This window comes from Mus caroli, unplaced genomic scaffold (genome assembly GCF_978045245.1).
Source record: "Mus caroli unplaced genomic scaffold, Mus_caroli_1 scaffold_7, whole genome shotgun sequence".
Taxonomy (NCBI): domain Eukaryota; kingdom Metazoa; phylum Chordata; class Mammalia; order Rodentia; family Muridae; genus Mus; species Mus caroli.
The window spans coordinates 107,142,233-107,170,216 of NW_028227262.1; the positions used below are offsets into that span (position 1 = coordinate 107,142,233).

Genomic DNA, 27,984 nt, shown 5'->3' on the forward strand with positions numbered 1-27,984 from the left:
TTTTAGGGTGGTCAATCCACATGGCAATTTTGTGGTCCCACATTCCCTTCCAATGTGACACTTGCAGATTCATCCAATCTGGGCTTCCACTCACCTACTCTGCATGGAAAATGAATATAGACAGGCAGGGCCAGGATGGTGACTGAACAAACCTGGGAACTGTGGGGCTTTAGAGTGATAGGGACTGAACCTGCACAGCAGGAAAACACAGAGTCCTTTAACCATGGAAATGGGGGTGGGGGGAAGGTCTGATGGACCCAAATTCTTCCCTGCCCAAGATCAAGTTCTCCTTAAGATCATCACCATCACCTTTCACAGTGGTGGTAGGAACAAGATGAAGTGGAGGCCTCCCCATATCACATACAAGTCCACTCTCTGACATGGGCCCTATGGTTTTTAAGAAGAAAGCGTGGAGGGGGTTGTTCACAGGATCATCTCGTCTTCATCTTCCTCATCAGTGGACCGCAGACTGGGGCCATGCAAGATGTCAGCCAGCTCCTCCTCAGGCTCTAGGCTCCCCACCATCTCCAGTTCCTCCAGCTCACCCTCCGCTCTGGCTGGGGCCAGGCAGGAAGGGACCTCTGGAGATGGTGGTGGGACAGGAGTCTCTGGCATGGTAGGAACGATGACTTCTCTTCCAGGAGCCCCATCTCCACCCTCAGGTGCATTCCAGCCCTCGGCAGGAGGGGGTGGCCCCCCAGGAGTCTTCCGAATTGAAGTTGTATTCCGGAAGCTGGCAAGTGGAGGGCGAAGCTGCACCCCAGATTTGGTGTGGCCCTCAATAGCTTTCTGTAGCTGAGGAGGAAGAGGAGAGGTAAAGAGATAGACAGTAGGAAAAAGAAAAAGAGATGGAGGACAATGAGAGACAGTACAAGAAATAGACAAACCAGGAGGAAACAGAAATAGAAACAGTAAGAAAGGGAGACACAGACGGACAGGGAACAGTCATAGCAGAAGACACAACGACAAAGCTATCCCTGACAAAGCAGTTCCCCTAAGAAAGCACCCTCCCCACCGCCCCCCCCCCAGGAAGCTTCTCCTAGTGCTCGATGAATATCCCTCTCATAGTCCCGCATCCCTCCCCATAGCTCACACCTAAAGCCCATTCCTCAAGTCAGGCCCCTGCGAGAAGAACGCATGGGCGCCCTTCTGAGCTGGAGAACTATGTGACCACGACATGCCTTGCAGTCTTCTGGAGGAACATTTGCTTTCTATGTTCCCCACCCATGTCCCCTTGTCCTGGATCCATTCCTCCCTCTCTCTGCTCAAGTGGGGCCTATTCATCCTTACCTCTTCTAGTGCCAAAACACCTCTGAGCTTCCCCATGCTGGTCACATAGGCAAGATGGAGGCCAAGAAGTGAGAAGAGTGTATGAGTCTGATGGGGAAAGAAAGCCCAGGTCAGCATGGCCCCACTTCTGCCTTCCCAAAGCCCAGAGCAGTCAGCAAGAGCTTGCCTTGTGCAGGGTTGTCTGCTCCACCAGCTGGAAGGGAGACTGGTCGATGCAGCAGCAATCAAAGCACACAGGCTGGCTCAGCTGCTCCCGCTCCCAGGCCTCAATCTGTTGACAGAGTTTCACAGAGACCCCTTCAACTCGGCATTGTCCCTCAGGAGCCATCGTAGACACCACTGATCAATAGTGTTCTTTTTCTTCTGAGAGGACCACAGATTCCTTCTCCTCTATTATCTGGCCTCAGACTCTACCCTTCACCTTCAGGTACCCAGAAAGTGGCTCCTCCTGTAGTCTGCTGAGTTCTCTAAACCCGGATCTCTAAACCTTCCAACCTTCATTACCTTCATTTTCATCTTCCCAACCTTCATTCTGTCTTATTGACACTCCCAATCAGACATGTTTTCCTGTCTAATAATTCATACCATACCTTTGACAATTTGTGAGTCTTTGCTTTTCAGAAATGGCACTGTTTATACTCAGCCTGATATTGGCACTTGCCTTTCCTCTGCCTACTGGATGAACACTCATTGAGTGCTAAGTGATATCAACAGGTGAAGTTCAAAGAAGCTAGCAGTTGTCCCTTAGGTGTAAAGCAGAGTGAATATTTGTTGAATCTGAGCAGACTCTCTGTACCACTTGGTATGTAGTTGACTTGAACTGTCTGTTTTGCTTGGTTTTGTTTTGTTGGTCTGTTAACCAAATCACTAAGACACAAATACAGCTAAGCCATTCTCTCCAGCATTATAAGTGAATCTAAGATGTTCTTTAGTCCTATTTTCTAGGTTATGTCACTTCAACTCTCTGTTTGTCAAATCTGCACTCATCCTTAGGAGAATATCAGTAAAGGTTGTCCTTGCATTTAGTATGGAGGCAACAGTGAGCCTCCCTCCATGTGTCATGCCCTGTGGAAATTTCTGGACACAGCCATGTATACTTTAAACTCCTATGGTCCTGACTCCTATCGTCATGTGTAGCCTAACTGACTTTTAGCATGAGCAGACACTATCCAAAGGGGTACAAAGAGGATGGGGCTGGTGGACTTACATAGGACCTGTTTTCTTGCTCCAAGATCATCCCAGGACTCCTCAGCTTTGATTGTTTTTGCCTTTCCCCAGTAATAGTGACACCATTTTCAGAGAACATTTGCCAATAACTTCATCTGTGCTGGGCATAATTCGAATTGCTGTTCAGTTTTAGCTCATAGAATCCTCATAACAATTTTCTCTCTATCTACATTTTGCAGATGAAGTACAGATGCACTGTGCTAAGTCTGCCAAGCGCTCCATAGGCAGCCATTAGGGGACTCTAGTGTTTGTGTGCTGACCATATCCCAGAGACAACTCCAGCTTCAGTTCCAGGGGAAGAGCATGCTGCTGCTGGGTCTTATCCAAAGTTCAGCACCAGTTAGAAGCCAAGGCTCTCTCTATGTTACATTTAAATCATAGCTGGGACATCAGGTGAATTTTTTTTCACATAAAATTCTTTGTGTAATTTCTGTATTGGCTCAATATATTTTTTGTCAAAATCAACATCCTGATGTTGTTAAGGTTATCATCTCTCAAAATATACTAAATGATTACTTTTATTGAATTATTCCTCAATAATGTCTCTTCGTTGTGTGTTTGAGAAAGATATACACTAGAAATATATAATCAGTGTACTTGTACCAGGATGCATTTTATTTCTAACAGGTATCAAATAGCCAAATTCATGACTACCTGGTATTCAATCTTCTTGGTACAGTAAGAAGTGTTAGTGCACACCTTAAATCCTGGCATTTGGGAGGCAGAGGAAGACAGATAGATACCTGCTAATTCCAGGCCAGCAAGGGCTACACAGTAAGACCCTGTCTGAAAAATAAAACAAAAAAAGCAATACCTTCATTGGATGAAACAATCCATTTCAGGCTGTGGATTTTCTTACCTCTTCAGGTGACATGTTATCTACTAAATCTGTTGAATCCTAGGGAAGAAAGATACAAGGCCAAGTTCTTCCCTTCTCTTCTCAGGTTAGTTATGCTTCTCAGAAACTATGTCCTCCTGGGTAGGTAACAGCCACCTTTTCAAACCATCATCGTGATTGGACCTCTGCCCTTCTAACTAAGGACTTGAGTTTCTCATTCCTAAAAGACCAATTTCTGACCATCCTTGTTTCTCTAAACACATCTTTACCTGTGTTATTTTCTTCTTTTTGGAGTGAGCTTTGCCCAGCAAGCAGTGCAGCAGGCGCTGGAAAGTGGATGATCTTTGATCTGAAAGGAGTAGTAAGAAGATGGAGGAAGTGGCCAGGGGTTTCCAGTGGCCCCTGATACTGTGCCATTGAAGAACTGCACTTCCTTAATGCTGTACCTCAAGGGATTCCTCTTTTCTACCTCTTTCCCAGCTCTCCAGGACAGCATTATGGAATCAGCTCTTGAAACTGCCTAGCCTCACATCTCCTTACAAGAGAAGCTCTTAGGGAAAGGTGAGTCCCGGATGTAATTCCCAAGACATGTTGAGAGGTCTTTACCTGCAGAGACTGAGGCTTCAGGTGGCTGTTTATGGCTCGGCAGTGGCCCATTAGGTTCTTCAGGGTATGATGGAGCAATAGGAAACTGGGAAGGTGGAGGAGGAGGGGAAGGAGGGGAAGGAGGGGGAGGAGCTGGAGTCAGTGAAAGCTAAAGAAGAAGAAGAAGAAGAAGAAGAAGAAGAAGAAGAAGAAGAAGAAGAAGAAGAAGAAGAAGAAGAAGAAGAAGAAGAAATAAAATAAGCAAAACTTCTTAGCTTCAGAGAAGTCCCACATCACATGATACCTTGCTACCTTTACTAGTGGGTGCCCTAGAGATATAACTGTACCCCCTTTCTTCCACTTCCCAAATCCCCCTTTTTCCTTTTCAAAACACTGGTCTCTTTTGCAATGGACCTTATATTGTCACTTTCTCACTTGTTGGTATTTTCCTTCCCCCTTCCTTTTTTCCAGCACTTGTCATAGCAAAGCCCAGCCCAGCCCAGCCCAGCCAAGGCAATGTCCCTGGCGACACCTACTGGCATTTCCCCCTCTGTCAGCCTCCCTTCCCCTTTTGTCTTAGTCACCTCTATCTTCCTGGAGAGGTCCTCATCTTCATCCTCATCCACGAAGGCAAAGGACTCAGGTCGACCACCAGGATGCCAGTCCCCAGCCAGCTGAGCCTTGCCGTTATAAGGCAGCTCTGATAACTTTCGAGCCATGTCCTGGGCAGCCTTCAACCTTCGCTCTGCACACAGGTGGCGCTGCAGGAGGGACTGCAGTTCTGAGCGTTCCACAGAGCCCAGTAGGATCATTGAATCTGGGGGACAACCATGTTTCCCTGAGGGCCTGCTCCACACCTACACGGCTAGCAAGTCAGGTGAAGTAGAAGCTCAGAATCCTTTCTTACTGCAATTTTTACCTTTTCTTACTAAAAACTCATCTTAAACTCCTCCAGTGTGGCCTCACTTGATCCCTGTAACTCTACACATTTAGCACTTACAGACCCAATTGGCAGCACACTAATTGGTGCTAATCTGTACTTATCTGTACACTGCCCTAATATAGTGTTTGCAAATATGTAAGCTATTAAAATAGGCTGATCTACTCTATCTAAATGTAATGAGACTTGAGAGGCAGTTGTAGCAATCTGAGACTCAATCACACTCTGAAAGAAGTCTACAAGCAACGCTAGCATTGAGTCTTCTATATTAGAAGATTCATCACTTAAAGCACCTACAGCCTGATAGAATATAAGCAAAATGTTCACTTTCCATGAGCCTTTCATGTGTTTATATAAATTCTGCTACAGTGCTGAACATTTTCAGCAACTTAACTACCATAGCACTGCACCAAGAGCACCTACTTAGATCTCAGATACACCGTATACTGTTACATCTTTGCTATCATTATGAAAATCTTGTACCCCACTGCCTCCACCCTTGCTCTAAGGAAGAGCCATGGCTTCAGAAGCTCCTTAGAAGGTTTCTGAGCTTAGGGAAATGCCTGCACTAGTGCAGCTTGAGAAATTTGAATACTCTGAATATCTGAAATAAAAAACAAACATTGTTTCTGGCTCCAAACAGTTCCTCATATCTATTTTCTAATTTACAGACTAGGGAAATGAGGGCTGAAGGTCCAGCTAATAATTAGAACTATGAAAATATAGAGATTATGCTATCTACATTCAAAGACCACCCAATCTAATGAGAAAGACAAACTACAGTGAGAAGTGATACACACCAGAGTGAAATTGGTGGGCAGGAAGAACAGTGAATAGAAGGAAATGTGAAATCAACAGTTACCAAAGCCATTTACTCCTCCATGAGGAAGAGTTTTCACTGTTCTTTAGGTTGGCCATTAAAGAAATGACAGAATTTAACTAAGTATGTGAAGAGCAGACTTACAGTTGACCCACATTGTTTATGAAGTCTCTATTTGTGAACTCACTTACTCACTAGAACCTATGTCCATGATTACACTGCTAGAGAGGTCTTGGCTGTAATTCACAGCCATGTACAGAGCAACAACAAAGTGAACGGCGTGAATCTCATGTTCCCAGCTGAGGCCGAACAAACAGCACTCAGCCTTCCTGTTTCAGCTCGAGGAAACAAAGGTTCTGTGAGCAGCCAATCTAAGCCACAGTGTTTCCCCAGTCTCTGCTCTGTGTGGTGATTCTGCTGTCTAAAGTGTCCCCCACATGCACTGCTGCAGCGCTGTCTACTGTTTCTGAGCACACGAAGGGAAGGCTATGCTTTGCCTTACTGAGAAAATATGTTAGATGAGTTTTATCTGGGTAAGATTACAGTGCTGTTGGCCACAAGTTCAAGGTTAATAAATGACAAGATATCTATTAAATAAGGTAGCTTAAAAGAGAGATAGAAAACACAGCTATATATTGATTGCTTGGCAAAAATGCTGTGACCAGAGTCAAAAGACTTAGCTTTAAATTTTCCAGATATTTAAGGAAGAGCCATGGCTTCTGAAGCCATGGCTCTTCCTTAGAGCAAGGGTGGAGCCAGTGGGGTACAAGATTTTCATAATGATAGCAAAGATGTAACAGTATACGGTGTATCTGTATTTGGAATATTCTTCTGCAAACTGTTCACTAATTCTAAGCCCAAGGAGACTTTAAAATTCACGGCTGCTATGAATACAGGCAATAATAGGATTGCCCATTCTTACTTCCTTAATTGGATTTTAACTGCCTTTGTGTGCCTGTGCTATGGCTGTGCGTGTGTTTATGTGTTTTTCTAGAAGAAGAACATCTTCCTCAGTAAGTACAAACTGAGCTTCCCTTAGCGGCTGGATAGCTCTGAGTTCAAGTCCATACCTGCAATGGTGAAGCTTACTGTCAGCTCACCTGGATTCTGAATCACCTAGGAGAATGGTGAGGCACACTTCTGGGTGTGTCTATGAGGACACTGCTAGAGATTAACTAAGGGAGGAAGATCCACTCTGAATATAGGTGGCATGATCCCATAGCTTTGCATCCCAGGAAGACCAGAAGCACAAAATGGGGTGGGGTGCATCTTGGCCTGCCATGATGTGTGCTGCTCTGTCCCACTATCTCGTCTCTACCAAAACGGACTGAACTTGAAACCATAAGCTGAAATAAACATTTCTTCCCTTCATCTATTTACATTAGGTGTTTTAATATCAGCGTTAGAAAGTTACTAAGGTGACTGTACAACCTGCTAGTCACCAGCTGGGTAGTCTTAGTTGGCATCCTTACTTTCCACTTACCTTTGGAGTCAACCAATGGTAAAGTCTTGACTGTGGTGGTCTGGAGTAGGTTTCTCAGTTCCCCATATGTACAAGAAGCCGAAACGAACTTCACGTCACGTACCATGATGTCCTCAACAAAAATTGTAAATTTGCTAAGGAGGGAGAAAGCATCCTGGGTCAGCCCACTCTTGGCCTATGCTGGCCCTTCCTTCTTCCCACAAGGTCTGCCATGTTTCCTTTCTCCTGTAGTATTTACTAAGTGTGTGGAAACATGAAAAGAATGAAGAAACAGTGCTTCCCAACACTGATACTAGACTCACTCTTCATTTCAGGACCCCCCACATCCCACCATATCTAAACTAATTCCAGCCAATGGCCCTGACCTGAGCTGGTTCCAACCAAGGTCTGGCAAATAGGGAAGCTTCTTGACCTGGATGATGCTGTCATAGAGGGAGGGCTGCAGACTCTGAGCCACCATGTTGGCCAAGATAACAGCCACCATCATGGGCAGGATGTGAGCAATCTGACCGGTTAATTCGAAGCAAATGACGGCTGTAGAGACTGTGTGGGAGACAGCCCCTGTCAAAGCTGCTGCTCCTGGAATGACAGGAATGTATTAATGGGTTGGAGCTGTCTTTCTTGACATGGAGAATAAATGAGGGTACAATGGGAATGACACAGAATAGGAGACGGACCTTGGTCAGTGTCAACAATTCTTGGATTACTACTTTTGAAGAGTAAGGGCTAGAAAGCTTGCCTGTTCAAAAATTACCCCTTTGATCTAATTTATGCATAACATTCAGTAAGTCACAAAATCTGTGCATATCATTTCATTCATAATGTGAACAGAGTGACAGCTTACCCATTCTTTGCTTTTCCACTGAACATAATAAAAGACCCAGTGATAGCATCTTACTTTGAGCATCTGGTGTCAATGCCAACAGTTTATGAATGAATAGTGTGAAAATTCAAGAATCATGCTGTAGACATAAAGCAATGGCATTGTCTTTATTGATCAGGATCCACAGATTCCAATCCTGTGTCTACTGTATTAACAAAGCATACTTCCCTGGGATACCGTGCTCTCATCCACTGATTATAAAGATCATTAAATATCTTCTAAAATTCTTATACATCTAAATCATTATGATTCTATACAGTAGAATCAATCTTATGTATTTTAAATTGTTTTCTTATCAACTCACTAGTCACTCATACTTTAACTTTATTTCTTATTCAAACATGAGAACATGGCCAGCCTGGTCTACTTAGTGAGTTTCAGGATAGTCAGGGTTAGTTAAAGAGATACTGTCTCAGAAACAATGACAATGACAACAACAACCCCTAAAAGCTAGTAAACCCTAAAGCTAATAAAACCTAAAAAAAAACCCTAAAGCTAATAAAATGATGAAACTATCCTGTGGGAAAATAGGAGAAGGCTTATGTGACCATATAAGAATAAAAGGTCATGGAGTATAATATTGGAATGTATGATCCTCGTAGGTGACGCATAGTTCAGAACATCAACTACATAGTGTGTGTACTGGGAAGTATACATTATGGAAGAAGAGAGACATTTGAGAGGCATGAAGAGAACAGAAGATGCCTATTGATATTGGAAGCTTTATAAATGGACTAGGATCAGGCAGTAGAGTGCCTCACAAGTATAGGTCTACCTCACAAGTCATCTTAGAAGTCCCCGGTTCCTGTCTCCCAGCTCTCACTCCTGCCTTCTTAGTCTCTAGTAACATTAGCACAGCTCAATTTGGATGGACTTGGGACCATCACCTGCATTATTGGTTCAATAATTATCAGAAAAGAAAAAGCCTACTAAAAATGCAAAGACAATGCAGGTTATCCCCTTCCTATTTTCTTATTTGATTCCTATGTCCATTTTCCACAGGAGGGAGGACTAAGGCTTATAAAAGAGAAACCATGAGAGGCAGAGCCAAGATCCAGTTGTTTGAACAAAACCTGAATTAATTAGTGTTGTATTTAAATTATTTTGCTGTACACTGACAGAAGATGTGTTTGCAGACTTTGATTATAAGGATTCAGGGTATTCGATACCTGGCTACAGGGGTTAGGAATATGTCTCACCAATTACTGCATAGCCCCCAGGTAAGATCTTATAGATGATGTCATCAAATAAGATACCCTCAGGGAACAGCATGGCCATGATCTCTCCTACCAGCCTTCCAAATGCAGCTCCTAGAAGGAAGATAAAGAAGAAAAATACTAAGATAAATGTCTTTGTCTCTATGCTTTCAGCATATTATTTGCTTAGGCATTAAGAGTACAAACATCCTAGGTCTCCCCGCCAGCCACCCAGATTGTAGCTATCAGGATGATGCCATCAACCCTTACCTAGAACAAAAACAGGCATGAAGCCTCCACAGGGTATGGGCATAGTGGTGGCCACAATGGACATCCAAAACTAGGGAGAAAAAGAAAGATTACAGTACTCTTTCCAAAGTTTCCTCCATGCCTCTCTCTGCTCTTTACCCTCCTCCCTCCTGCTTCAAGAGTCATAACAGAAATGTCCTGAGATGGTTAACCCTTTTGGAAGCCTGCTTGTCTGTCACCATTCTCCAGAGCCTGAAAAACTTGGTGCTTTCACGCTGAGAGATCAACAAAGACATCAGGATAAGAAAGTTCCTCCAGATGGCTGACACAAATCCTTCCAACTTTGAGTGACTGTATTTTCTTTTTGGCAAACTAGAACAAGGGAGCCCCTGAAGATCCCTCTTTCACTGTTCCAAAATGACCCTCACCCAGTGAGCCCTGTCAGCCCAGAGAGTTTATCTCTGTGGAGTAGGCTAAGATGCTACGCTGGAAGATGTTCTTACCTTCTCAGCTTATATTTTTATAAATGGGCCCCAAATCAATGCAGCAGGTACCTTAAAGTCTACTGAACTTCTGTCAGATTAATTTAGCTTTGATTTGACCATTACAAAGTCACAGAGAAAAGCAAGGATCACAGGGATCCTGAAGAGAAGACTGCTCGGCTTGAGCCTTTGTCTCTGAAATCAAACCACCTTAAACAAGGATCAAAATTATATCTGGATCCTGGGGACATACAGTGATAGAGTGTATTCTTAGAATCTGCACGGCCTTGTGTTCAATGCCCAGTACTGAAAAAAAAAAATCACTGATATGTCTTGGCTGTACCACAGGGGCAAACTGAGAACCTGATTAGTCTTTCAATATAACAGAAAAGATATCCAAGATCAACTTTGCAAGGCATCATTCCAACAGAAATTGGGGCAATTATAGCAAAAGCTGTATGTACATTCTGAGGCGAAGAATGCAGAAGAATTCAGAAATAGAGCAGAACAGGAATAATGGCTAAATATTAAAATATCCAAAAAATAAGAAAAGCTGAGACGTAGTATTGAAAGTCCTTCCTATGTAAGTTAATAAATCTCAGAAAAGGATTCCAAAGTAATTAGGTACAAGATGAAAACAGCTAAAAACCTAGCAAGCTGTAAAGATTAAAGTATTTGGAAGTATGGTACATGAATAAAAAGTAAATTTTATGAACTTTAGAAAGCATTGCTTCAAGCCAAGGCTGAACCCAAGAGGCAATGATGAGGGCTCAGAGAGAATTTTACTCCAGAAGTGTGGGATGAAGCAAACTCTCTAGTTCGTGAGACTATGATCACCAGACTGGCTGAGAACTGCAGTTAAATGTGCAAATGAAGAGGATGCAGACTGCTGACTTCTTGCGGGAAGAGCGTGAGCCTTATTTCTGCCTCCTCTGCAGTGGCCCCGGGCTCCATAAATGTAGACAGGAAGTAAAGAAAGACAATATATTGATGGAGTGATATTCATGCAAAACAGTAAAGGTTTCTCAAAGCATAATATTTTCTCAAACATTTTAAAGTCATGTTCATCCAGAGAACTTGTTAAAAATGTAGCTGAGTCGACGCCTCTGGAGGCAGGATTCCCATGCACTTGTGGCTTACGCTTCCTAAGTGGTGACAGTTAGCACATCAAGAATCCTTGCACTCTCACGTATTCTTGGGAATCAGAACATGGTAGTCAGAAGGGATTCTGTAGGCTCGGATTATCTGAAAGCTCCAATGATGCAGATGGTGGGCAATGGGTAGGCAGGATTTTGCAGCATAAAGCAGATTATCTTCCCAGGGAAGTGTAAATCCAGACCTGGGGGTGCTGAAGCTATCAACTCCCATGGCACAAAGAGGGTGACTGAGATTAGCAAACTTTTTTTAGCTATTGGTACATGAAGGAAAAAAACCAAGAGTCATGTGGCACATAAGCAACTTAAGATTTTAAAGATCCAGTTCTAAAGAAATGAGAAACTAGAAACCTGTTATCACTGACTACATTATATTTAGACCCATCACAAGGAGAACTAATATAAAAACCAGGCAAAAAGGCTCCCATTGGGCCTCAGGCGATGCTAAAACTCAACAATAACAGGCAATGAATGATACCATTCATCAGAGATGTTAGAATTATATTCACGTTCATGGAAAATCTCTTCATGTACAGCATGATGACACTTCGCACACCTTGAGACCGGGACAGGTAGGGAAGTAGGACATCCCTTTCACCAACATTAAGAAGCAGCTGAGCCGAGAATGTAAGCTCCCTTCCTGACACTGCCAAAAGGCCACATGGACATGGACTAGATTTCAAATCTAATTGGAAAAAGTAGTACTAGTCCCTGCTTTGGACTGATAACAATTTGAATGTCTCATAAGCTTCTATTTGGAAATTCATCTCTGTTGTGATATCAAGAGGATGAGGACCTAATCTAGCGGTGATGCTCTGAAGTGGAGGCTTCGGAAATTTGTTAGGATTAGACATGGCACTGGGATGAATCATTAGTGATGACTTCATGGCAGCTTTCTGAGGAGAACAGACAGATGAACCCAAACACACGTGCTTCTTATTGTTTGCCTCACAGCTTAGGATTCTGTTAACAAGAGCACCATTGCTGGTATGACTCTGCAAGCTTAGATGTCCAGAACTGTGAGCCAAAAATTACTCTTTCCCTTATAAAGCAGCCTACCTCAGATATTTAATTAGAATAAGGAAAAAACAGTCAGGTATAAGGACTTCCTTATTTTAATTTGGCTACATGTTCTATTTTTCACATTTGACAAAAATAAGGGGACTGTTGTGAGTGCAGTGATTAGGCAATGACAATACTGGGAAGCAGTGACTGGGGAAACGGAGTTTGTAGCAAGGAATACTTTTATAATTAGAAGTACTAAAGAATATTGTAGATCTTCTATAAACTGTTGAGCTTGAAATATAGCCCAGAACGTGTTTCTTTTTCTTATACACTTACAATATGAATGTTCTCTAGGATATAATTCAGTGAGAAGTTAATTATAGTGACATACAGATGAATCCTTCCATATCATCCAAGTGGGGATCTGAAAATAAGCTTGATGTTGGGGAGATATGGGGAGATATATAACTTGAAATCTGGGGATGCAGATAAGGTAAGCAGTGAGAGTTAAAAGATATTTTATTTTTAGAAAACTTTTCAAAATCTTGGCATTTTACCAGTCTACAGGACCCCAAAGGTGGCATACTGCTTAGACCAAGCCATACCATTCTAGAATAGATTCTGAAATACTATTAAATCATGGACTGGGCTCCTGCAGAAGGGACTGTAGATTCAACAGTCAGTGCAGAGTTATTGGGTTGGGGTTCATGCTAATATCTCAGCAGGAAAGGACACGTTTAAGGCTAGCTTGCATTACAAAATAAGACCTAACTTTACTCCCAGTAAAGTAAGTCCAACCAGTATAGAAAGCCAGAACTTATAAATTAGAGAAGATGAGAATTATAAATGAAAGTCTAGACATCAAATCGTTAATATGATTCTTGGAATATTTTCAGGAAAAATTAGCATTCGTTTTGAATAAAGAAACATAAAGGGTATAATAGTGTCCAAAATATGGATTAAGTTAGTTCACTGTTAATGAATGAACTGGAAAGGAAGAAATCCACAGCAAACCCTGGGAGCCTAAGCTTGTGATCTGAGACTTGCTGTGGGAAGCAGCTGGCATCTTTAATAATAATATCATTGAAAGATATATTAACAAGCAACAGCACAAAGCTAGGAAATATAAAATTAGCCAAACACCAATGGCCAAGAGTTATGTATTTGGCACGTGGTATTTCATAGCATTTATTGAATAAGTGAGGTCACTGTCTTATAGGAACAATACCAATATAACTTAGTGATTCATATTTCATAAAGTATCATAAAAGAGCAAGGTATTGAAAAGCTTGAGAATTTAGGCTGGACAGAGATACCTATAAGAGTCCCAGTAGCCACAGGAAATACTGGCTTGCTTATTTGAGGCATGTTATTAGTAAAAAAGAACACCAAAAGGAAACCTCGGACAATCACCAACTATGCAGGTTTAGTAATAAAACTATGCAGGCTTAGTAATAAAAACCATCTTTGTACAAGGTAATGATGTGAAGCTGCTACATTTATAACTTGTGATAGACAGATCTAAAAGGTAAGGATGTAGCGGTATCAGCTTTCATTTCCTAATTAAAGTTAGAGAAACTGGTCTCGCCTAGAAAAAACCCTTACACTCTCATTGCCTGAATAGAGAATAATTACATTTCTAAAAATTATTTATAGTCTTAGTAAGGTTGATTTAGTATTTCATCACCTTCAAAATTCTAGAAAAGAGATGATAGAGATTTGTGTGCAAATCACCTGGAATTGAATAACAAATCTGTGGAGATTAAATATCTAATTATCTTAACACGTGGGAGGAATTTGGTTAATTGGCCTGGGGTTTTTACACAGTTATCTATATTGCTAAACTCTGTCTTGCTCAAATTTACTTGACTGCTCTGATGCCTTAAAAAGATAACAAGGGGAACTATTAAAAGGGTTATTATAATTATGGCAAACATCACTAGAATGCCATGAATGGAGCAATTAAACTACATCCTAGTTCATTTTGATAGACAGGCAACTTGTGTTGTGGTTTCTTCCTGATTTCTGTCCAGGTTGGACACAGAGAAGTTGAAGTTCTGTCCCTCCTGTATAAGGCCTGGGCTCTTCTCCTGTACACAGACAGAAGCTGAGAGGGGCTGTAGTCGGGCAGAATACCTTCATAACGAAGAAGAGAAGGATGATGATGACCACGTTGACCTGGGGGTGAATCCACACAGCTGACTGGCCCAAGCTTTGGGGGTCACCTATGTGCTTTACCCATGTGTTGTTGTCAAAGAGGGTACTGATAGCTTCACGGGGCATCAGCTGTGAGGAAGAAGCAGAGCAGGCAGGTTTTCCACGAATGTATCATATGTCCTGTGTTAGAGAATGTATCCCCAGCCTGGTTAGTCCAGAACTCTTTTTGTTCTTTTCTCTGAGAGAAAGTCTACCCTTGGGCAAAACTATGCAAGCTCCAAGTTCGAGCAGTTGCCCCGCTCCTGGTTTAGATCCAGAGCCACAGGTATGAGTTAACCCCCTGCTTTTAGATAACCCCTAGAGCTGACCTCTCCAGCCATGAATTGACCCATTCCTGGTGGAAATGTGAGCGAGGCGATGACAAAGGTAACAATTCCAGGATATAGCAGGCGGCTGAAAAAGGAAAAAGGGTTAGCTCTATCCCCCGCTTAGCTAGCCCACAGTGCAGCTACACTCAGCTTCCAAGCTGTTGTTTCCCATAGTCTTCTATTCATTTCAGCAAAGCATACTCTCTTGGTCAAGAAAATGATCACGTGGTAAGAGCCTGCACAGCTAGCCCCTACCCACAGTATCAGGGCTTCCCATAGTTGTAAGCAGCAATGCTACCTAAAGGCATTCATTCACCTAAAGGAGGAACTAACTGCTGGGGGGGGGGTGGGGAGAATCAGAAGCTAAGTGTGCAGGGCAAGTGAAGGGCAATGACTCACTGCTTAGCAAGAAACTGGCTGAGACACTTGTGCTTTCGGACACCGAGCATGACTTGGCGATGCAGATAAACGAAAACAGCTCCCAAGAACCCGCAGCAAATCCTAAGGGTGCAAGTCACAGGGCTGGAAGCTCCGACCCAGACTCTGGAGGGAAGCAAGCCAGCAGCTTCCCCTTCTCTCACTACTCAGCTGCCTCATGGTTAATCCATACTTTCACTTATGCTCTCCCCAGCTTCTTCCTGGTCCATAGTCATACCCCAACCTCTGCTCCCCACAGCCAGAAAGAGTGGTCCCACTAACCCAATGACAGCAAAAGCTGGGAGTTCCTTCAGGTCAAAGGGGAAATCCATTCGGAAATTCGTTCTGAACAGAGCAGTGATGGTGACTGTAGGATGAAAAGGCAGCATTAGTGTGGGAGCTCCCAGAGAGCCGCAGGGAGAGGAAGACAAGTGTCAAGGTATCTTCCCTTCCTCAACCCCAACCTCTTCTCTTCCATCCAATTTTCCTACTAGCATCTCGCCATGCGTATACTCTCAAACCATGATCTAGTTTTCTCCCTAGACCCTGAGCCTTGGTCTTCCTTCCCAGACAACACCATGCATTCTTTATTTAAAGTGCTCCAGAGCTACACTTTACCACCACCCCTATTTCATACCACCTCCACCAAGACCTCCCGTTACCAGCATCCTTGTTCCACACGGCCAACACACGGAACACAAAGGCACTGAATGTGGCTGCAAAGAATCCTCGCCAGTAATTCCGAACAGCAAAGTAGGTAGAGGTGACCTCGATGCTAAATAGCACTCCTATGGGGCAGGAAAACAAGTCAGGTGCAGACACCCCATACCTCCCACTGCTGGGATCTCAGGAGCTGCACCTGAGTTGTGAGTCTGCGAAGCACCAGTGGAAGTGACATTTTCTTGTTCCTTACTACAGTCACATTCTTGTCTATGGAGGCTTTTTCCACCCCCAGTCCAGGAATGTGGACCAATGAGGTACAGAGAAGGTGGGAAATGGATAGGCTTTTAATCCCTGAACTTCAAGCTCAAGTATCTTTGTACTTAAATTATAGGACTGAGTGGGGTTCACAACTGTCAAATATCCATGGGATTTATGGAAAGGCGAAACAGTTCTGCAAATTAAACATGAAGAAGCTTCCAGAGGAGGTGGTCAGCATTGTTGCCAAAGAGGCTTCAGGGTTTGCATATTGCTTGACAACCCTTTTCATCTCCCTATTGCTCCTTCTACCCAAGGGCAAATTTATGAGAAATAAGAAAGACAGGATTGGGCATTCTGCACATCGACAGGATTCAATATTTGAGAAAAAGAAAGCAGAGGAATGTTTCTAACAGTGATGGCAATACAAAAGGAGGCTCACAAGGTCTAAAGCCAGGACAGCCAGGGTGAGAAGGTAAACCATTATGCTTAGCAAGGTGAGTGAGGTAAATAGGAATGGCAGCTAGTAGTCACTAGTTCTTGTTCTGAGGGGAGAGGCTCAAGCTTAAAACGAGGAGGGCAAATGTAGCATAGACAAGGTGCTGAGCCAAAGGCAGCAACACCAGCGAGGTCAGAAAAGCACCATTTCCAACAACAAAGGGAAGCTTTAGGAAATCTGTAAGCTTTAGGATAAGGGAGTTGATCTTTGATTAGGTCATCAATGATCTGACCTAAACCTTAGCTAAGCCTCTTCTGTATCAAACAGGAGGTCAGAGAACTGAGATGGAGCTGAGGACCAGCCCAATAGGAAAAACAAAACATAAACAGGGCAGACTTTGTCCTTTCTCATGGTGTACTTTGTTGGTCTGCTCAGGGCTGGCCATTCCCTCTGTATTCAGACAGCAGCTCACTTGATAGGAATTTTCTTCTCCTCATGCTGTATTCAAAAGTCACATCTCCCAAATTCCTCATGACCATCACCATTTCTTTTGCAGGGGACGGTGACTAGCCACACTGACTCTAAGGAGATAGTGGCTTAGGGTTATTTTCACCTGGGGCCAAAGCTGTGTTTTGGTAGAGGATTTCTCTGTTATCTCCTTCTCTAGAAAGCCACACCCATTCTCCTTGTCAAGTAGAAAGCATGCGTTCTCATCCTCCTCTCGTGGCATTTTGGATTATTGTGTTTTCCACTTTCAGATGTGGCTATTTGTTCACACTACTAAGTTTTCTGGGATTGGATGTTCCTTGGAAACTAAGCCCTGGCATAGTGGTGAGAACCCATTTGGAGTTCAATGCCTATACTGGAGTAGAGAGGAGAAGAGAAGACATGGAGGAGGAAAGACCACAGTGAGGGAATTTCAAAGGATGGAGCTGAGTAATGAAGAGTTATGCCTGCCACTCTTCCTGTCCTGCTCTTAAATCCCAAGGGCAGAAGTCCATGCTATGAATCACGTTGTCATAATAAAAGTAAAACCAGCTTTGTTCTGCCTGAGTGCAATTATTCAACTTACATTTTACAACCATTTTCCCCCCATGATGGAGACCCAGGAGACTTTTCTGTAGCAGTTCTGTCACAGTGTGATTGGGAATGAGAGCTAACTTTCATGTTAGCCCAAGACAAACATAAAATATGCTGCTAAAAGAAAACAGAGCTTTAGAAACATGAGCAGCAGTTAGAAACTCTGGTGCCTTAGATCTGGAACATTGCGCTATTCTTCTGCTGTTTTCTCTCTGGTCCCCATGCCACGTCTCTGTCCAGTTAAGCCACTGCTCCTGGTCTCCATCTCCTGCTAGTCACGAACTCCATTTCTTTCCTAACTAATGCCTGTGGCATCAGCAATGGATACTAATTAGATTCAACTTAGTTCCTGGATTATAGATTCATCGACAGTTTTATATTTGGCCATGCCATAGGAACGTTAAACTCAATATCCTCTAAGTAAAATTTGTTCACTCCCCCCCAGATCCAGTTTACTTCCTGTGTCCTCTCTCAAGGTCACTGATATCCGTATCTATTGCATGGCAAGCACTGCGAGCCTGGATGCTGGCATAGAACTCTCTCTCCTATCTTCACAAAATATTGGCCAAGAGGGAGCATCAATAGGACTTGAGCCCACTGGAGTTTCTCAGCCCTTCCTCTATCTCCTTTGCTGCCCAGTTATGCCTGTCATCGTGTACAATCAGGATGAGGACAATGGTCTTCTTGTTAATCTTAGATCAATCCCATTAATCCACAGCCAACTCTATCCTGCACATTTGTGCCAAAGGGATTGGATAGGCAGGCTGAGCTAACCATGTTACTTCCTTGTTTTAAATCCTTCCATGGTTTCAATTCTTCCATGACAATACTTCACAAAGTCAGTCTCATGAGATAATACAAGTCCCATGACATGGTCTCTACAAAGAAGGCTTGATTAGAAATACTGTTTGCAGCCACCCTGGGTACTCAAAAGGCATTCTGACAGCTCAGATGTTCTCATTACCTTTCCAGTTCACTTGTTGTTGTTGTTTTTTTTTAAAACTACTTATTTATCCCTTTTACTCTCCCATTTTTCTAACCAACTGGAACTCAGAGTCACTTTTCACCTGTTACACCCATTAACACTGGGAAGAACTGCGCTCTGAGAAACATATTTGGGCAAATCCTACCCTAGAGAATAAACCGTGTATTACTCTGCATGGCTTCTGCAGAGCTTCGTGATGCAGGCCCATTTATCTGCTCTGACTCACTTCCTACTATACTTTGCATTCTCCCCAGCACTACTTCTTGCTGTAGCAGCAGATATTGACTTTGGATGCTGTCCATTCTGTTCAGGGTTTCCTTTTCGCCTTTTAGGCTTCTACCAAACAATGTCTCTGTCATAAAGTTTCACAGGCTCCTCCAGGCTGCCTCGGAGGTTCGCTGCACTTTGCCTAGGAAGCCACATGGTCACTAAACTGTCTGCAATGATCTGTGTGCCTGTCTCCCTGAGCTCCTTGAGCGTGCAGGGCCAACCCACTACCTGGCACACAATGGGAGCGAAAGGGCTTTGGTCGTTTCAGTCGGATGATGAATTAGATTACTTTGATCACTACAAGGGATTAGGAGCTGCCTATGTTGTGAGTAAAATCTCAACATTATATTTTTCTCTCTCAGTTATTCTATATTCACAAAAAAGAATCAAGTGCTGCCACCTGCATATAGGTTTGTCATTTGCTGCATAAAGCAAAAAGCCTGAGCACAGCTCCTTCATTCACAAGTGCTTAGCAGTTTTGTGTGCCAAGAGCAATGTCTTACCATAACTTTCCTCAGGTAAGTCCCAAGACCAGAAAGAACCTCATAAACTGCAGTGTCAGGAAGAGAATGCAGATTCCCTTCACTTTAAAACACTTCTGACAACCAAAACAACCATAAATTCTTCTTTTATTTGTAAGACTAAGGGGTAAATAAACACAGCATGTATGTAATTATAGGTGTGAATGTCTAATGTGCAAAAACTCAAACACACAGACCATCCACTGACAGGGGCTAATGACTTTAATGACTGGAGCTGACAACAGAAGTGTAAACAGGATGCCAGTGGTGAACACACTTCCTGGATGCCCTCATGCTGTGTGCTTCCACCATGTGAGAACGAGGCATATAGAATATGCTTTCATTAATTTTGAACTCTCACCATACATCACTTCTGAGTTAAGCTATTTTAGATACCTAGAAAACTCCTCTAAGAATGCAGTTTCATCATCAAAGAGGTTTCTAGCAACTGGTTGTTTAAGAAGCACATGCCCTTCTATAACTGCATTTCTTCAATTATTGACATGGAATTTCACCATCAGTGACTTCAATGAATGAGCCATACAACCCCTGCCCTGCTAACATAGCTACAACTCAGCTTTGATAAGGGAATAAACAGGCCTGCTTTTTGTGACAGGTCCTATCGCTACTAACCTATGATAATATCACTGTTTTTCTTATATGGATAGAAAGAGTTTAACCCACTTTTAGGTTGCTGGCATATAAAAAATAACCCACTCTAAAGCTCCCATAAGCATTTTCCATTCTAAAGCTCATCATTAATCTATACACAGTCTACTGAAATCCCGGTGTCTTTAATAAAACAAAAGAGGTAAGTTTTCCCTTGGAGAAGGAAGTACACAGATTCTCCTGTTACAGAAAAGTATGTGTAAAGTAAAAGTCTTGGCAATGCAAAAGGCTTTAGCATAAGTAGAAACTAAGAGAGCTGCTGTGTTTCTAATACCTGACTCTGCATGTGCTGCTAACATGCCCCTGCTCCAGTCACTGGTCTTTCTATGATGCTCTACTGAACTGCACTCATACTATTAGGTAGGAATTCATGTAAAATGGTTAGAAGAAGGCAAAATGCAGGTGCTACCTAAGAGCGGGTGGCAGCTCTTGTTATAGTGGAAATGGTTAAATGCAGCACTTGGCGAAGCTGACAAGAACAAGCTGGTCGGCTCATGCTCTGGGGATAGGGCAGACTTACCTCCAAGTGGTGTTCCAAAACAGCAACCGACCCCCACGGCACAGCCCACTGTCAGGATGTCAGTGTAATAGTATGGCTGCTACTAGGGAGAGACAGACACACAGACAGACAGACAGGAAGGAGGAGAAGAGCAGAGGCAGAGAGATGGGAGGAGAATAAGCATAGATGGGAAACAAAAGAGAATGAGAGACCTATATCACAGGAATGAACATGGTCCCATCAACCCTGTGATTCCCAGGCTAGGAGAAACTCAATGAGTTTGGCAATCAGGAAGTGACTTTATGAGCTCAAGGCCAACAATCCAAAACACATCAAGAAAAATGTTAACTAAATAGATGCCCAGCAAATGAACAAATAGTGATGAAACAAAGAAGGGCTGAGAAGTAGTAGCAAGAGGTGGCAAGACTTCACTCCAACAGAAAACCAGGAGATGAGAGCAGCCATTGTCAAAAGGGTACTCAGCTCTTGGGTAGAAACATATGGGTCCCTGGAGCCCGGGTGTGGCAATCCAGTCACTCCCTGGTTGCCCACCCGTAAGTCCCTTCAGTGAGCATGGCTCCTCAACCCCAAAGCCACAGCAGACACCAACCACCCCTCCAAATCTGGCTCAGGCAACCAAGGTAGGGAGGAAGTGAAACTTGCCTCCATCAGGGGCTGCAAAGTAGCATCCCACGCCCACTGCACAGGCTGGCACCAGGAGATCAAGCTGCCCAGGCACGGTCTGCAACAGAGAAGCACGACGGGCAAGGCAGGTGGCGGAGGGGGACAGACAGGTGGTATGTAAACCAGGTGGATGGGTGTCAGGAACCACAGAAGAATGGGGGCAGCACAGGAGGAAACATGGAAAGGAATTGACACAGTTCATGTGGGTAGGAAGATAACATGGGGCAGGCCTGGCTCAGTCACCAAAGGGAGACACAGATCAGGAAGGGATAGACACTAGGAAGACAGACAGAAGCTGGGCAGAGGGGATGATATGGCTAGGATCAGCAGGCAGGGCCATGGAAAACTGGAGCATAGGTTAGTAAGATTCCGCCTTCAGCACCAAGGCCAGCCCAGAGCAGGCAACCCTCCCCTGCTCTCTGCACACGCGAGGGCTTCCTTCTACCAACTGGTCCTTGTTGTGCTGTACTGCCTCACCCTTACCTCATAGACACCAGAGAACATGGACATAAACTTGCTGAGGACAGCAGCACAGATGCTGGCGATGTGAACAAAGGGACCCTGGGAGAGAAGAGGAGAGACGGGGCTCAGGGATGGAGGAGAAACACAGAGATGCCATTGAACCACAATTTCCTGCTCCAGGCCCTGGGCTAGTTGCTAGAAATGGAGAAGCCAGACAAAAGTTCTGCCTTAAAGGAGTCTCATTCGAGGAAGGAAGAGATGAAAAATCAGTGTGCTATCATAGCAGACAATGCCACAGCCTAGGAAGCAAACAAATAGAAGTAAGGCAAAAGAGGCAAGGTGGGGACTAGGAGAAGGTGGCTGTCTCTTGCCAGTCACCACCCAAGTTAGTCCCTTGAGTGATAATGACATGAGTGAGGCTCATGGGTGTCAGAGTGAGAGTGTTCTAGGGAACAGATATTCCAGGTGTCCTGAGTGGGACCAGCATGGAATGGCAGAAAAATGGAGAAAAGCCTTATAATCCAAGCACAGGGATGAAGGCAGACTGTGGGGCTGGCCAGCTCTTGGGAGGAGTGGAGATCTTATATTAGGTGATATGGAGAGCTCTTGTGGCTTTCTTGACTAGAGGTCAGAAGCATCAAATTCTGTTTTGAAAGATGCTTTGTCTACTGTGCACAATGGTGATTAGGGGGCAGGGCAAGTGTGTTCACAGGGGTGAAACTGAAGGAACCTAGAAGGAGGAAGTCTCACTCTAGATCTGTTTTCTCATGCCAAAATAATGGGAAGCCCAAGGACTGTGTTAATTTTGAGGCTAGCCTGGGCAACATAAAAGTTCCAGGTTAGCCTGAGCTACAAAATGAGATGATTTCAAACAAGCAAATAACCAAACACAAATTAAAAAATAAGTAATAAATAAATGAATAATAAATAAAACAAGGAGACTGGTTCAGATTATGTAGAGGATAGACGTTTTCTATAGACATTTGGTTGTCATAACTTGGGTCTGCTACTGGTATCTACAGTTAGAAGTCAGGGATAATGCTAGCATCTCACAGGTCAGAGCACACCCCTCTTCCCAGCAGTTTTCCAGTCCCAGACCTTAGTTTGCCCAGTTGTGGGGCTGTCGTAAAGTTTCACAGCTCTAGTAGTTGTGTCACCAAACCCAGGGTGAGAAACTTCCCCCTTGTTACTGCCCTTTGGCCATAGCCGAGTTCAGACAGCTCTACCATCCATTCCTTCGGCTGTGCACGCTTACCTCTTTCCCCACAGGGATGCCACTGCCCAGTCCAGCTGTCAAGGCCACCACCTTGGCTACAAAGGCCTTGAGTGTGAGGTATTCCTTCAAGACAACACCACGAAGAATTGTCTTCATCTCAGGGATTCCAGAGCCTAAAAGGGTTAAAAACAGATGAGGTACCTACAAGGTCATGCTAGAGGTTAAATGGAAGAGGAAAGCAGAGATGGGAAAGAAGAAAACCAGGTTGAGGAGGACGGGGCAGGTCAGAGTGGGAGGTCTGTAAAAAACCAGACTGCATCATCTTATACAAAGTACTCACCCACAGCCTGGGGAGAGATGAGTTGGCAAAAGAGGGCACTGAAGAGGATGAGGATAAGTGGGAAGGTGACCCAGGCCAGGTACTGTAGAGGAAGGCTGGGCTGCATCTGGGCATAGGTCCACTTGTAGGCTGCAGGAACACAGACTCTGAATCAGTTAAAATTGAAGGAAGGTTGACAGTGAGGTGATCTCACCACTACCCCCACATTCACACCACCAGATTTTATGCCAACTTGCTCTCATGCCCTGGGCATCTTGTTTGCCTGGCCCCAGGGCATTCCTTTCACTGTACAGGTAGAAACTCTGAGCTGAGGGAGGTGGCTATCTGTCCAAGTTCCCTCTGGCAGAGGTAGCTAGTGGCTGTGGTGCAAGTCAGAGTTGAGTATGAAGATGTTGTAGCACTTGGCTAGAGGCCATAGGGTAACCACTGACAACAGAAGGGAACCCTAAGACTTAGAAATTTCAGTGATGAGACTGAAGAATCCTGGGATAGCCGCAGAGGCCAGTAACCCTGTTAGAGGGGTATTCACAGCTGGCATGGGGGCTGGCAGGAAAAGCCTGGGTGGTGTTAGGGTTCTCAATAAGTTTAGTTTTATCTGGAGTCAGAGTCATACTTGATCATTCATACAACATGCTCAGCCCAAACACACCTAGTCTACTCTAGGCAAGAACTCCGCGATAGTTTCCATATGGAAAAGGTAGAGGGCAGCAGTCCAGAGAGAACCTACCCTGAAGGCTCTTGGCACTAACATAGTCCATGCACCAGCTGACTAGAGCCATCAGTAGGCCCAGGAGCACAAGAAAGATCCAATCTTCCCCAAGCTTCCTTCTCAGCACACGTCCCAGACGATGGACACAGTCTAGGGAGAAGTAAAGGGAAAGAAGGAAGAAAGCAGCTCTCTAGCCATTTTTTTTGGGGACCAGGCTGAGGAATGGAGGTAGGAGTCAGCTCTGTATTGGTCACTGGACATCTCTTTATGTCTCTGCCAGTTACTGCCCCTATCATTCCAGAAAGCACTACAACCCTACTCCTGTAATGTTCTGTAATGTCCTTGTAAATACAATGTTTATGTAAACTCTTGTTTCTTATGGCTGGGAAAAAAAGCCAAACAAAATATATCTCTATGTGTGCATGTGTGTGTGAACACGCACACACACACACATATGTGTTGGGAGATGTGTAATGGGGCATCTAGGTTATTCTCTCAATCCCTGTATCTCCTATTCCAGATTCCTTTATTCCTCAGTCCCCATCACCTTGACATTTAGAATAGTGGTCCTCATCCAAGCTGTCCATGGTAGAACTGGAGCCCATCTTCTTGGGCATTCCCCCGTCCTGTGCCTTATATGAATATTGTTCTTTGTGATGGCCATATATCTGAATGAATAAAGAACTGTCAGTGTCTTATCTTGTTGAAGAGTCAAAAAGAATACAGAAGGCATTACATAGACTCAGATTTACAGAGAACAGGAGAGCTGTTTTGAATCCTGGGCATTGAAGGTTGCATACAGAGTACTTTATGGTCTTCCCCTCTCTCAACACTCTTCTGTCCATTCACACATTTCTGTTTTCCATTGATTTTCCATGCCTGCTTCTGTTTCACCATTTCTCCCAATCCAGACATGTCTTGGTCCACAGTAGCTTTTTTTTTCAAGAAACTTATCTTCTACTTGGAAGTAGAGGTACTGAGACCTGTGTGGAAATTACTCATCCATACCAGACAGGCATTTTCTGTATTACCCTGTGTCCTACATGTCTCTGTATTTCCCTGTCACCTTTGCATTGACTTACCATCTCAGGATCCCAACTAAGACAAAGAGGGCCACAGTAACCTAGCTAATTATATGTTTTATAACTATATAGTAATATAACTATATAGTAAATATAGTTATATATTTATAGTGCTAGATGGTGTCTGCATGTGTTTTGCCTTCGTATGCTTGTCTGCTTTGAGACACTCCGCTTCCTTATTAAAGTTGTACAAAGCCCATCCATCTCACATTCCAGAGCTTATAGACACAAACAGGAACTGGGCTCAAGAATGCAAGTTAATTTACTTCCCAATGTGAGGTAACTGGGTCCTACAAACAAGTGAAGAGGGTGGATCTATCCTTATGTTAGCATTTGTGTCTGTGAAGGATGTAGAAGAATGCTAATGATGGCCCAACACACTCTATACTAACTCATCCTCCAGGGCCAGGGTCAGCCCAGGCCATGATTCTGGGACAGCCTGGGTAGAAGAGATCTTATTTCACAATATGAGTAGCAGTTTGATGTTTCTGTCTTGAGCAGGCACATACTAACTATCTTGCTCCTGTGGAAATCATTTCTCTTCAAACTCTACCAGTAACCCAGAGATAGAAAATACTCCTAGCTGTGCATGGTGGTGTATAACTTTAGTCCTAGCACTCAGGAGGCAGAGGCTGGCAGATCTCTGTGAATCTGAAGCCAACATGGTCTACATAGAGAGTTCCAAGCCAGCTAGAGAAACAGCTTACTAGAGATCCATTCTCAAACACAAACAAACAAAGCCAGAAAATATTTCCCTTGAAGATCAACTCTTGGGGTTCTCTTAGCACTCTGACTTGTAGACTGGGAGAAATGAGGAAACAGCGTGCTTGGTCCCTTCGAACAAACACTCAAGCAGGGAGAACACTGTTAATAGCCAGATGTATTCTGCTAGCCCAGCAGTAACCAGCACATTATGACAGGTTTAGGGAGGGAGAAATCAAAGCCCAAATGTACAAGTGATGAAATGTCTGCAAAGTGTCGTGAGTCCTCTAGTTCGAATGTCAGAATTGAGGTGGGAAGGGGAGACAAAACTACTTTGACAAAATGCTTTGAGAGTCTCTACCTATAAAACTGAGGTAGGGATTGGGGACAGAACCATCTTGACAAAATGCTGATGACTGCTGTATCCTGGGAGCTCTACACCACTCTAGTTTCTGTGTAAGGATAGTATTTCCCTCCTAAACATTAGACGAAAGGAAAACACATTACAAACCTGCTTGCCTTCAAGGTGGGTTAGAATCTGGATGAACTCTACTCCCAAACTAAACTTGCTATTCTTCCTTTGGCCAAGTGTCCTGTCACCAGAAAGTGCTCTAATTAGCTGGGCAGTGGTACATACCTTTATTCCCAGCACTCTGGAGGCAAAGCCAGGTGGATCTCTGTGAGCTCTAGGTCAACCTGACTGACTGAGCTAGTTCCAGGACAGGCAAGGAAACACAGAGAAGCCCTGTCTTGAAAAACCAAGAGAAAATAAAAGAAAAAGTGTTCTGATAGCACCTTTGCTCACATGGTCATCCAGCCTTCTCCAGAAATGACCAGCACTGGGGTGAGGATGAGCTGTCTCTGACATTTATATCCTGCTCAACACATCTCCCTCCCCACTGTGTACCTACCCGTAGCAACTGCTCAGAGATCCTCATGACCCTTGTGCTGACACCATCTACACAGCCCACCTCCAGGTTCTGAGCCTGACACCCTGTCAGCAAAACTTCTAAGTCTGATCTCTATCTCAGACTCCTTCTGTTCTCTTCCATTCTGCATTCTCTGCAGCTAAGAGGTACATTCACTTATGTTAATAGTGGCCTGTAAAATTCCCAAGGCAACTTCCTTATCTTGTGCCCACACCTATTTCTGTTCTAGTTGCCCATATACCACTGATCCCCAAGCTCTGGAGAGTAATTACCTTTGGGCATAGCTCTGTACTTTCTTTAGTGTCTTATGTTTCACAAAAAGCTTTGTTTTACAAGTAAGTGTGTGTGTGTGTGTGTCTAGGTCAGAGAACAGTCTGCAGGAGTAGATTTTTTTTTCCTTCCATTACATGGGGCCCAGGGATCAAACTTAAGTTGTTAGGCTTAGAGGCAAACAGTTTTACTTACTGAATCATTTTGTTGGCCCTTTTTAACAATTACACCCCCCCCCCAAGCAAGCAAACAAACAAAACACACAGATCTCAAGCTAGGCCAATGCTGCACCAGAATTCTACCTCCAAGTCCTTAAAAACTGGATCCCATTTCTGTTTATTGATACTGGTCATTGATCGTTGATAAATCATTCACTTTGTTTCCTCTGCTTGTCCCAATGCCTTTCTTCTGTCTTTTGTGAAAGTGTGTTTATCTGTGTGTGTTTGCACACACGCGCACATGTACATGCATTCTACAGGGGATTGTGTAGAGAAAGCCTATGTTGCCTGCATGTGGGTGAAGGTAGAGGAGGTCCTTATAGCATTTGAAGCTCTTACAGAAACCACTCTGGTTATGTAAGAACATAAGCTTGCACTCTTCCTTTAAGTGTGGCTTTGCTGGTTCTCCACATGGTTTGAATATTCTGTTAGTAAAGGCTATGCAAAAGTGCGTGCAACTCTTCAACAAACACACTAAGCTCAGATCTTTAAAAGGCTTTCATATACTGAGTATATTTACCATTTAGTTTTCAAAATAAATTGTGTACCCCCTTCTCACATAACAATCAATTTTCACTAATCCTTGGCCCCAGACAACCGCTGCTCCCCTTCCCTCCCCAGGACATTACCTGTGTAGGGTGGGCATTGTGCCTGGGACCCTTGTCCTTTCGGGGACGGTGCTGAAGGCCCCCATTCTCTGAGGGCAGTCCATAGCTGGTACAATGTTCAAAGGGCATGTACTGGTACTGAGGGGCACTGCCCCACCAGCTCTGTTCCCCTCCATGCCGCTGGGACTGGGACCGCTCCATGTGTCCTCCCCCCAAGCCCCAGCCAGGCCTTGGCCTGCTTGCTCCTAGTCTCCCCCAAGTAGCTCCTTAAGCCTCTGCTTTTGACTGT

The 27,984-nt window shown here is 43.9% G+C and overlaps 1 protein-coding gene across 1 annotated transcript; it reads right to left on the reverse strand.

Annotated features, from left to right (window-relative positions):
* Positions 1–344: 344 nt before the first annotated feature.
* Positions 345–27,981, reverse strand: Clcn1 (chloride voltage-gated channel 1). Its single transcript, XM_021164712.3, has 23 exons — positions 27,717–27,981; positions 24,434–24,554; positions 23,905–24,036; positions 23,178–23,306; positions 22,877–23,010; positions 21,643–21,720; positions 20,497–20,575; positions 15,757–15,882; positions 15,377–15,461; positions 15,077–15,178; positions 14,678–14,762; positions 14,289–14,438; positions 9,533–9,602; positions 9,266–9,376; positions 7,549–7,762; positions 7,184–7,317; positions 4,525–4,757; positions 3,962–4,109; positions 3,625–3,704; positions 3,377–3,415; positions 1,457–1,561; positions 1,291–1,377; positions 345–795 (listed from the first exon to the last, which is right to left on the reverse strand). The coding sequence occupies exons 1-23, from the start codon at positions 27,894–27,896 to the stop codon at positions 424–426; spliced, it is 2,994 nt and encodes a 997-aa protein (XP_021020371.1). The 5' UTR covers positions 27,897–27,981; the 3' UTR covers positions 345–423.
* Between the last annotated feature and the right edge of the window lie 3 nt (positions 27,982–27,984).